Source organism: Podarcis liolepis (assembly GCF_965112155.1).
Source record: "Podarcis liolepis genome assembly, chromosome: 6".
Lineage (NCBI taxonomy): Eukaryota > Metazoa > Chordata > Lepidosauria > Squamata > Lacertidae > Podarcis > Podarcis liolepis.
Window position 1 is genome coordinate 395,990 of NC_139559.1, and position 11,638 is coordinate 407,627.

Consider the following 11,638-nt stretch of genomic DNA (forward strand, 5'->3'; position numbering starts at 1 on the left):
AGTCCTCCTCACAAGATGGAGCAAACTTGTTTTCTGCTGCTCTGGAGGGCAGGACTCGAACCCATGGCTTCACGAAAGGAGATTCCGACTAAACATACAGAAGAACTTTCTCGCAGCAAGAGCCGTTCTTCCGTGGGGTGGAAGGTGGCAGTGGGCTCTCCTTCCTTGGAGGTTTTTAAGAAGAGGTTGAATGGCCCTCTGTCTTGGATGCTTGAGCTGAAATGGCTGTGTTTCAGGGGGTTGGACTAGATGACCCTTGGGGTCCCTTCCAATTCTACAATTCTGTGATTCTATCCGAGGAGACGGGTCACTGGGGGATGCGAGAGGAGGGGGAAGTTGCTGTGCCCCTTGTGGGCTCCCCATGGGGGTGTCTGCTTGGCCATTGGGGGACTGGGTGGGTCTAATCCACTGGGAATTTTGGGGCCTCCATTTGTGTACAGGAGAAGTTCAGCTCTTTTCCATTCTTGGTGACGCTTGCTTCCCCTGAGCTAAAAAGGTAAAGGACCCCTGGACAGCTGAGTCCAGTCTTTTTCCTTTTAATAACTTTTTATTAAATTTTACTATTTATTATTCAATAAATTTATCATATAAAAAATAAAACACAACTCACCCCCCCCCCCCGTGACTTCCCTCAACTTTCCCTTCTGGTTCTTTAACTATTTGCTACTTCTGCTTCATTTTTGTCTTATTTTTCATCTTTAAATTTACTGCTCTTATTTTCTCATCATTTTTGTACCACATTTTCTTCAAATGAAATCTTGCATTTAATTAATTTCCATGTTGTTATTTCTTAACCTTTACTCTTGTTTTCTTAGTTGCAAGTGTTTACTCAAACACTGCTAATGAGTCCATTTCTTTACAATATTTCTGTAAATACAGCATGAACAGTTCCCATTCTTTTTTAAAGTCTCTAGTGTCCTTGTCTCTGAGTCTTCCCGTAAGTTTAGCCATTTCCGCAGAATCCATCAGTTTTGCTTGCCATTCTTCTTTCATTGGTATCTTGTCGTCTTTCCATTTTGGGGCTAGTAAAACCCTAGCCGCTGCTGTCGCATACATGAATAACTTCTTCTGCCCTTTTGGTAATTCCTGGCCTATAATACCTAACAAGAAAGCTTCTGATTTTTCAGCCACGGTTATTTTAAACACCTTTTTCAATTCGTTATATATCATTTCTCAATAATTTTGGGAAAGGATGGCTGAATCCCGTCAAAGGAGACTATGGGGTCAGGTGTCTCTACTTGCGCTGGCCTGCTTTCGAACTGCTAGGTTGGCAGGAGCTCACTCTGTCATGCGGATTTGAACCGCTGACCTTCCGATCGGCAAGCCCAAGAGGCTCAGTGGTTTCGACCCCCGTGCCACCTGGGTCCCAAGCTTCCCCTGAACCCCGTTGGCCCTTGTGCCCCCAGCTGGCAGAGATCCTTCTGTGCCACCCGCTTGGGCACCTGGGAACTTGGCCGCCTCCCTCTGGCAGGCAAATGTGCATTTTTGAGGGCTGTGGGAAGAAAAGGGAGGTGGCTTGTTTGGCTGGTTGAGTTGCTTAATTTGTAACCCTCGTTTTGTCTCCTGAGCCCCAAGATGAGCAAAACGTAAAACCTATTAAGAACATGACGCACTAGTAGGGCAGCCTGGAAATTGCCCCCTGACTCCCGCAGCCCAGACCAACTCCAGCTACAAAAGCTGAGGCTGCTGAGGAGACCCTTGCGCCACTGTCTTGGTATGGGGTTTTTTTTGGGGGGGGGGGCAGGGCGGGTGTTGCTGTTACTGCTATTAATTTTTTGCATCTTTTTTTTTGTTATTTTACTGCATCTTTATTTTTAGATCTTATGGCCATTGTTCAATTTGGTTGTGGACTTTTTGACGCGTTTTATTGATGGTTTGTGACGACTTTTGCTATATTTGTAATTATGAACCTGTGTTCATGTTGTGAGCCGCCTTGAGCAGGGTTTTAACGGTGGAAAGGTAATGCGCAGTTAAGGTGAAGGTGACGGAGAGGCTCTCCTTGGGTCTGACTTGGAGCTACAAGGCAAGTGGGGGGGGTGGGTGGGTTGAAAGACCGAGACCCAGAAGCTTGGAGTGGAAACAGAACATGGCGGAGATCCGAGTCAGGGCAGGAGGAGAGGCTCTCGGCGGCATCTCTGGAGCCTCCCCCCCCACTCTGAACCCCATCTAGTTCCACTTCCAGCAGGACCCCCCAGTCCCAACATGTCAGACATGGAGAGTCCTCCCCTCCCTTTAGTAACTTCACAGATAAGAATTAACGAGCAGCTGATATATTTATAGTCCTTTTATTACGGCATCATGTTGCAAGCACAAATACACAGCTCTCCGCACGGAGGGCGGTTGGCCACTCCAATCTTCCTTCTGATTTCAGCAGCATTTTAGGCTCCAATGAGAAGTTCCTCCCTCCCTCTGCCTCCTTTGCTCTCTGATATGTTTGGACCTCCAAGTCCATGCTGGGGGGGGGGGGGTCCCCACGCTCTCAAGAGACGTCTCAACTAGCTGCCTTGTCATTATCTCCTAACTGGGTAACTCCTCCCTCAGCTTCTGTTTCTCTTTCTGCTTCTGAACATGCTGTGGGCAAGGGGGGGGGGACTCTCTGGTCTGCCACAGAATGCACCCCCCCCCAGTCCTCCTCTTCAGACCATTCCCTGGCACAACCCAGGCTTGGAAATGTTAAGGGCACCAAAAGCCAGAGCCTCCGTCCTGGGCTGCCCTTTGGGTCTCTGCTTCCCTCCAGCCATTAATAAACCAGCAGCCTGTGTAATCCAGGCAGGGCCCATTTGCAGGATCAGACCCGGGGCTCCTGGAGTCCTGCATGCTGCCCACTGGATGCTCCAAAGCAAAGTCCAAATGTGGGAGGGACCAGAGCCCGTGGCCGCATCTCTCCCTGCTTGTCGTCTGGCCCTGAGAGGCACGAGAGCAGAGCAGAAACAGGGTCCCGTCTTCCTCTCTAAAAAGGTCCAGTTGGTGACCATCCCTCTGTCTTGTGGCAAGGAGTTCCAGAGTTTAATGGCAGTGTATGACAAAGTGCTATATCTTGTCCATCCCGATGCTTCATCTGACGGCCGCATGGACTTCCGGCGTGATGAGAGCCGGAGGCAAACTTTCCCCTGCCAGCCTTGCATAATTTCACACACCTCTGGTTCTGCCATCTTCTACCAGAGTTTCCACACAAGGGATGTGCTCCTCCCCGTGATAATTTGGGTGGCCCTTTTCTGGGTACACGATATCCTTGATCAGCTGGTTATTGACCAAAATAAATAAATACAATATCCTTTTTGAGGCCAGGCAGCCAGAACTGTGCGCAGTCCTCCAAACATGGTCGCCTCAGAGATTGGTAAAAGGGCATTGCGATGGGGGGAGTTTTATTTTCCTTCCCTAACGCTCCCCATCAGGCAGGGATGGCGGCTCAGGAGTCCCTGGCGGGCGGCCAGGCAATCTCTCTCCCAGAGCCACCAGCCCAGGAGAAGCCACCTGCTTTTTGGATCATTTTCTGAGATTTCTTGTGAGCTACGCTTACTTCTGTTGGCTTAAATTTGTGCTGCCTCATACGTGTTTTTTCTGAGCTGCCTTGTAAGAAAAGGCTTCTTCAAGAAATCTGAGCAGTGGCCAAGAGGAGGGAGGGAGGGAGGGAGGGAGGGGGCAATGGGCAGCCCCTGCCCCTCCTTCCCAGATCCAGCAGCCCCCCTCCTGTGCCAACCTGCCCATTTCCTCGGCCCGGATCCAGCCCCTGCCCAGCCCATCCCTGCAGCTCCGTCTCTCCCACTCCTTTCAGTGGAGCAGGGCAGGTGCCAGGCGCTTGATGGATGGCGCTGGCCCCTCCGCCGGGACCCTCCCCTCTAATCAGCAAAGTGGCAGCCGCGGCAGAGCGAGCCGGAAGAGGGGGGTCTTTGAAGGCCGGCTCTGGCTGGCGTGATGCCCCTTTGCCCCCGTCCCCCAGGCCTTTGGGCAACGGTGGTTCCTTGCAAACTTATCAGCAAAGAGGCAGATGTTGGAGGCCAGGAAGGCAGAGCCAGGCTAGCTGGCCAGCCTGCGGGTGGCATTGCCAAGGAGTCCAGGATTGGCAGAGCCCCTCCCTGGCTAGGCTGCTGCTGGGGCTGCACTTCCTGCTCACGGCTGCATTCCAGAATGCCGGCCGCTCTTCCTGGTGCAAAGGGCTCTCAGAAATGGCTGCTGGTGGATCAGGCCCAGCACATCCTGCCCCTCCCAGCAGCCAACGGGGTGCCCCGTGGGCAGGATGGGGTGCGAGGCCAGCCCCTTCCCCAGCGACTGGCCTTCATGGCATGCTCAGAGGCTGACTGAAGCTGCTTTTAGCCTCGATTTCCTGGATTTGTGGTGATATGAGAGTGGGGCAGGGAAGTCAATGGGCAAGGCTTCCTCACCCCAGAGGTGCCCGCATGCCCTCTCTCAGCAAGATGCCTTGAGGTGGAGGTGATGGTCTCTCTTGGGCATTGGCAGAGCTGAGCAGGGAGAGATGCCCCTCCTTGCCCGCCTCTCTCCAGCAGACGCTCTCTGCCACGGAGGAGGGAGACTGGCATGGTGCCCGCCAGCTGGGCTTGCTGCCAGCCCTGGCTGGAGCGATGCTTCTTGGCAAAGGGCACCAGCTCCGGGAGTCAGAGGTGGGGTGTGTGTCTGTGCCTGGAGGCAGGGGCATCGTCCGCATTGCTCCCACCCTACAAGCAGGGTCGGACACCGTCTCCAGGCTCACAGCAGGCTGGCAAGGGGGAGAGGCAGCCGTGGGGTGGGCTGAAGAGGGGGTGTCTTTGCACCAGGTGGGGCTGGCAGGGACTTACCTGGAGGTGGGCGAGGAGCTGGGGCTGGCCTGCATTTCTTCAGGGCTGTTGCCAGAGGGCTTCCTGTGGTTCGGGCCCACTCCATTTGCCGTGGGTCAGGCTCAGCTCCTTCCCCATGGCCTCAGTCCTCCGTCCTCCCAGGCGGCTGCATCAGAGAGACTTTGGCTATGGAGGGGGGTCAGGGGAGCTCTCTCTAGGGCTGGAGGGGCCTGGTTCCACCTTTGGCTGGGAGATGCTCTTGGGGTGCCCACACGGCCCCCCCCCGAGCTCCCTGGCATGTGGTAAAACCATGAAATTGTAGAGGTGATGGGGGGTGGCCCTGGGGGGTGGGCGAGTGAGGCCACCCAGTGTATTATCCTGTCAGAAAAGTGTACAGTCTAGATTCTGCCTCCAGTGGGCAGGAATGATGCAGCCACCCGAGGTCACTTTGATGTCCATCAGATTCAATTGTAGAGGACACAAACTGGCACAGTGGTACCTTGGTTTTTTAACGTCATCCGTTCCAGAAGTTCATTCGAGTTCCGAAACATTCAAAAACACAAAACTGAAAGCGGAAGCCTCAAAACGGAAGCCACATTTCCTGTTCAATTTCTGAGGCAAGTTTGAAAACTGAGGCATTGACTTCTGGGTATTTGGCGTTCGAGTTCCGAAACATTCGACTACGGAGGCATTCGAAAACCGAGGTACCACTGTGTAGGTTTCTTCATGCCTCTGTTGAGAAGATCAGGAAGGAAAAGCCAGGAAGTTTCTGTCTGGAAGCCACTTGGCTCCTAAAACTCACCCTGCAATTTTAGGCTTGGCTGTGGGAAACTGTCCTGGGGGGTGTCACTGGGATTTATATAGTCTTAATGATTGGTTCTTTCTTGTTTTTAGTGATTCTTCTTTTAACCTGTAAGCTGCCTTGAGTCCTATCAGGCAGAGTATTAATAAAGATATAATGATGATGGTGGTGGTGTTGGAAGGGACTCCCAAGGGTCATCTAGTCCAACCCCCTGCAATGCAGGAATGTCAGCTAAAGCATCCTTGACAGATTGCCGTCCAACCTCTGCTTCTAAACCTCCAGGGAAGGCGAGTCTGCCACCTTCCGAGGGAGACTGTTCCCCTTGGCCTCAGAAAGTTCTTCCTGAGGTGCAGCTGGAATCTCCTCCAGTAGTTCTGGAGCAGGAGAAAGCCAGTTGGTCCCTCTTCCGAGAGATGCCCCCCCCCCCGGACCTTGGGAGGCGGCTCTCAGTCCCCTCTGCCCTTCTCTGTGTTCCAGACAATCACGCTCAGGTGTCCAGGAAGACCCTTCGCATCCGCATCCTGGACGTGAACGACAATCCTCCCGAACTCGCCACGCCTTACGAGGCGGCCGTCTGCGAGGACGCCAAGCCTGGGCAGGTGAGGAGCAGGAGGGAGGGCAGCCGCGGGGGGCAGCCAGGTGAGGGGCCCTGAGCCCACAAGGCAGGCCCTGGACTTGGCAGCTTCACCTCCACGTCTCCTGCAGGGAGACTTCAGGCAGGGGTGGGGGGGATCCATATGGGGCAGGGACAGCCTTGCTGGGCAGAAAGGTCCCCCCAAACCCTGGAAACTCCCCTCCCACCTGCTTGCTTTTGCCTAGGGAGGGGCTGGGGGGTGTCTTATGTGGCGTACAACAGCCCTGACCACTCCTTGTGGGGAGCTGTGGTCCAGCAGGAGCATTTGGGGTGGGGGCTTTTCTCTCCCCTTTCTCTCTCTCCTCCCCCCCCCCCCCAGATCCCTGCTCCCCAAGCTGCTGGGGTGGCTCAGCGGCTGTCAATCAGGGAAGTCAATCTGGGTGAGGCCATCACCTCCGCTGAGGGGGGGGGGAGGCCGCCCTTCCTGTCCTGCCATGCTGGGGGGGGGCACTTTTGGGAGATGCAGTCTCTGTCTGCCCCTGAGAGGCACCTGTGGCCCCACCTGCCCCCAAGAGGGGCTCTTCTAGAATACATATATTTTACTGAGATTATTACGACAAATTAAAGTAAGTTTTTAAAAGAAAAGAAAAGGGAGAAAGAGAATACATAAGAGCAATAAATATAATTAAAATAAAAAAAATCCTTCCAGTAGCACCTTAAAGACCAACTAAGTTAGTTCTTGGTATGAGCTTTCGTGTGCATGCACACTTCTTCAGATACACTGAAACAGAAGTTGCCAGATCCTTCTATATAGTGAGAAGGTGGGGAGGGGTATTACTCAGAAGGGTGGTGGGAATGGGAGATTGGCAGATAGCTGAGATGAGCGTGTTGACGACTCTTAACGACTGCAATAGGTCTTACAGGAAAAGGCAAGGGGTGAGAAGGTGAAAAATGGCTTAGTCATGTATAATGAGATAAGCATCCAATGTCTTTGTTCAGACCAGGTCTCTCCATGGTTTTAAGTTTGGTAATGAGTTGCAATTCAGCAGCTTCTCTTTCCAGTCTATTTCTGAAATTCCTTTGTAGTAAAACAGCTACTTTGAGATCTTGTATAGAATGTCCTGCGAGATTGAAGTGTTCTCCTACTGGTTTCTCTGTTTTGTGATTCTTGATGTCAGATTTATATAATTAAGGTTGCAAATTTATATAATTAAGGTTGCAAAGCTGAAATATAAATTTAGTATAGGTTGATTCACGGTGGTTTTGACAAATACATTTGAAACAGCCTTAAAGACGTCCGTGGATAGTCGTTATCTGGAAGAATGGGCTGTAAGAGTTTTCGTATCCATTGATCAAAGGGGGGCATATCTGTGTCTTTCCAACGTATCAGGGTCAATCTATTTGGGGGGGGCACTGAGAATCCATTGGCGCCCCCCCCCCCCGTGTTGGGCATGTTGTTTGAGCTGCTCCTCTGAGCGCTGCCCTCCTTCCCTACAGCTGATCCAGACCATCAGCGTGGTGGACCGGGATGAGCCCCAGAGCGGCCACCGCTTCTACTTCACTCTGGCCCCCGAGGCCTCCTCCAGCCACCACTTCTCCCTGCTGGATATCGAGGGTAAGCCAGGGAGCAGGGAGGGACCCCCCAGGTCATCTAGTCCAGCCCCCCACTTGCCCACCCACAGGTAGCCCTTCCGCCTGCCCTCCCACACCCGAGGCTGGCAGCCCTGCCCCACGGCCCCTCCCCACTCATACACGCATGCCAGCTCCTGCCCCATCCTTGGCGAGTGCCCCCCCGCGCCCCCCTCTGCCCTGCCCACCTCCCCTCTGCTCTCTCCTGGGCACGGTATAAATATCGGCGGTGACAAACGGCCGCCAACAGCCCATCTGTTTCTTTGTACAAATTTGTAGCCAGTTTTGAGATGTGATTTATAAATATTGCTGCTGGAGCCAAGACAAGACACTGATGGATGCCAGCCCAGATGGAGACACAAAGCACTCACTTAAATCTCCTCCTTTTACATCCTCGGCGGCGGCAGGAAGAGACCTCGGGCGCAAAGCTCCGCACAGCCCTCCCTGCCTGGCTTGAGGGGGCTCCCTGGGGTCAGGCTGGCAGAAGGGGGGCTGGGGAAAAGGAGGGCGTCCTGGTTCCTGAGAGGGGCAAGGAAGCTGCTCTTCTCCTGCCATGCCCGCAAGCATGCCTGCCTTGCATGGGGTTGGGCTGGATGACCTTTGGGGGTCCCTGCCAGCTCTGCGATTCTGTGCATCTAAGCTCCACTGGGGTGCATCTGGGTTTGGACTGAAATGCCCACCAAAGTGGGGCAGGGGGGACAACTGCTCTCCTTCTGGGCTTGTGAGCTTCCAGGGGCCTCCGCCTCCCTCTGGGGCTGCAGGGGCTGCACTTCTTTTGCCCAGAGAGTTCTGTGCGCCCCGTCAGCACAATCTCCCCACAGAGAGCAAGAAAACAGGAACAAGCACAACTGTAAGAAGAAGAAGCAGCCGCTGACAAGGAGGATTTCTTTCATATTCATTTATTTATTTCTTAAGATTTATATGCCGCTCGATTGTGGAGGGGAAAAACCCCCAAGGCGGTTTAGAAAATGATAAAACCCAGAAAGAATGCACAGCAATCGTTTAAAAGATACAAAAAGTTAAAAATACTGAAACGATATAAAATTTGCATTCACTTTCTCAGCATCCAAAGAGTTCCTCATGTTTCCAGCTGGGCTTCTGGGATCTGCGCAGGCAGAAATCCGACCAAGGAAGCTTTTTCGAGTCCTGCCCTCCCTGGTGAATTTCTGCCTGTTGTGCAGGTGGCTCGCAGGGCCTGCACATGACCCCCTCCCACAGCTGACCGGCTGCCTGGTCCTGGGCTGGCCTGCAAGGGTGGCCCAGCTGCCGCTCTCTGCCCCACCTTAGGGGCAGACTGTGGGTCCGTTGGGTCCCCCATGTCTGGGGCTTTGACCCTCCAATCTCTCCCCCGCCAACGCCATTGGGCCTTTCCCTGGGGAGTTTGAATGGCAGCTAACATCCCACGGGGTGTCCTGTGGGGGACACACACCCCACCAGCTTGCAGGACTCGAACCCAAGGCTGCAAGTTACAAGGAAGGGGATTCCGACACAACATCAGGAAGAACTTTCTGACAGTAAGAGCTGTTTGTGGGATGGAAGCCTATGGGCTCTCCTTCCTGGGAGGTTTTTAAGAAGAGGCTTGGATGCTGGAGCTGAGATCCTTGTGTTTCAGGGGGTTAGACTAGATGACTCTTAAGGGTCCCTTCCAACTCTAGCATTCTATGACCCCCCCTCCCAACGCAGGCAGGCTTTGCTGGGCTGCATGGAACAAGCGCAGGGTGCAGGTAGGGGAGATGGGGCCCCCCAGAAGTCCCTCTCTAGACATTCCCCAAAACACACAAGGCAGAGATGAGGCAGGACAGATTGGGGTGGGGGCACATCCCAGAAGGGCAGCCCCCACCCTCCCACTTTTGCAATGGGAGAAGAAGGTTTGTCTCCTGCCGGGCTGCTTTTGGCTCTGGAAGATCCTCTCTCTGTGTGTGTGTGTTTCTTGGCTGGCTGGTGGCTAATTGGGAGCGACACCGGACGGCTCCTGACTGCAGGCAAAAGGAGCAGATGCAGGAACTCTCTAAAGATCTCGTTAGAAGCAAGGTTTTTTGGGGGGGGCAGGAGGAGCTGGCAGCTTCCTGGGGACCCTGACAGCGAAGAGAGGAAGGCGGGAGAGGATCTGAGGAGTCTGTGCCTGCAAGGAGGGCGGGGGGGGGGAGAGAACTGACTCTGGCTGGGCTGACCCCGAGGACGAATCCTGCTGCACCAGCTGCAAAGAGCCCCTGACGGCCCTCAGGTGTGTGTGGGGGGGGGCTGCCTGGGGAAGGGGCTGCCTGCCGCTCTCCGCCCATCCCATGACCCTCTGCCTCCTTGGATTAGAATCAGTAGAAAAAGGACAGTCACAGAACCGAGAAATTGCACAAAACAAATGAAATACCGTGAAAATCCCTGAAACAAGAAGTAATCGACTAGAAATTTGAATTTTGGTCATTTAAGGTTTATGATTTTTCAATTTCCTTCTGAGGAAACTGAATAGTTCAGTGAAATGAGTTTTGTAGCCGGCATCCGATTAAGGCTTTGTACAATTCTAGGTTTTTCTAATTTTTTCCTTAAACTTTTTGATTTTTATTATTTAGTTTATTACTATAAGAATATTTTTCTTGTCGATTACTTCTTGTTTCAGGGATTTTCACAGTATTTCATTTGTTTTGTGTCATTCCTCGGATTAGAATGGCGGAACTGTAGGGTTGGGAGGGACCCCCAAGGGCCATCCAGTCTGACCCCCTGCGATGCACGATGCCCCTTCTGCCTCCCCACAGACAACACGGCCGCCGTGCACACCCAGCGCCTGGGCTTCAACCGGCAGGAGCAGGACCTCTTCCTGCTGCCCATCCTGGTGGTGGACAGCGGGCCCCCCACCCTCAGCAGCACCGGGACCCTCACCATCCGCATCTGCGGCTGCGACAGCTCCGGCGCCATCCAGTCCTGCAACACCACCGCCTACGTGGTCTCCGCCTCGCTCAGCCCCGGAGCCCTCATTGCCCTGCTGGTCTGCGTCCTCATCCTCATCGGTGAGTCTCTGTGCCCCACGGAGCCCCCTTCCTGCCCCTCGGGGGGGAGGGCCACTCCTCCAAGAACAGGCCTAGGCGCACAACATAGAAATATAAAATGAGGACACAAATACATAAGGAAAGGAAAGGAAACCAAGGAAGCCCCTCCCATCAACACTTGAAAGGGCAGAGGCTGTTCGTCAACCAAAGGCCGGGTGCAAGGGAAGCCTTTCTCCTGGCACCTAAAGATATGGAAGGAAGGTGCCACACGCAGGGAACCACTGCAGAAAAGGTCCCGCTCTCGTGTTGCCACCCTCCACAGCTTGAGGAAGAGGCACACGAAGGCAGACCTCAGAGGAGGATCTCAGCGTCTGGGTAGGATCATATGGAAAGCGGCTGTCCTGGGGTATTGTGCCCCTGAGCTGTTAAAATCAGCACTTTGAATTGGGCCTGGGAACTAACTGGTAGCCAGTGCAGTAGGATCAGGATCGGTGTCATACGCTCAAACCGTCTTGCTCCGGTGAGCAACCTGGCCGCCGAATTCTGCACCAGGGTCTTCAGGGGCAGCTCTATGTATAACAAGTTGCAGTAATCCATCCTTGAGGTCACCAGAGTAGAGGCAGCAGAAGTTAAGGCTCCCCCTGTAGGGGCTCAGCTGGGACACCAGGCGAAGCTGACAGGCGGTCCTCTGAGGCCCCCTGAGCCTCAAGCGACAGTAGTGGATCCAGAAGGACCTGCTCCTTCAGAGGAAGGGGAACCCCATCAAGAGCAGGTGACCTCCCACCCATCTGGTCTTGGGAATCCCCCACTAACAGGGCCTCCGTCTTATCTGGGTTGAGCTTCAGTTTGATGGCTCTCATCCAGTCCATTACTGAGGCAAGAC

At 53.7% G+C, this 11,638-nt stretch overlaps 2 protein-coding genes across 8 annotated transcripts in view; both read left to right on the plus strand.

Moving 5' to 3' along the window:
- Positions 1–11,638, plus strand: part of ELMO2 (engulfment and cell motility 2) — a 195,566-nt gene that overhangs the window by 139,221 nt on the left and 44,707 nt on the right. The gene's annotated exons all lie outside the window — the stretch shown is intronic.
- Positions 1–11,638, plus strand: part of CDH22 (cadherin 22) — an 89,489-nt gene that overhangs the window by 75,151 nt on the left and 2,700 nt on the right. For all 7 annotated transcript variants that reach the window (XM_083507383.1, XM_083507380.1, XM_083507382.1 and 4 more), the window contains 3 exons: positions 6,052–6,173; positions 7,646–7,763; positions 10,525–10,776. In XM_083507383.1, coding sequence (XP_083363509.1) covers positions 6,052–6,173; positions 7,646–7,763; positions 10,525–10,776 — 492 coding nt within the window. The remainder of the gene's footprint in view (positions 1–6,051; positions 6,174–7,645; positions 7,764–10,524; positions 10,777–11,638) is intronic.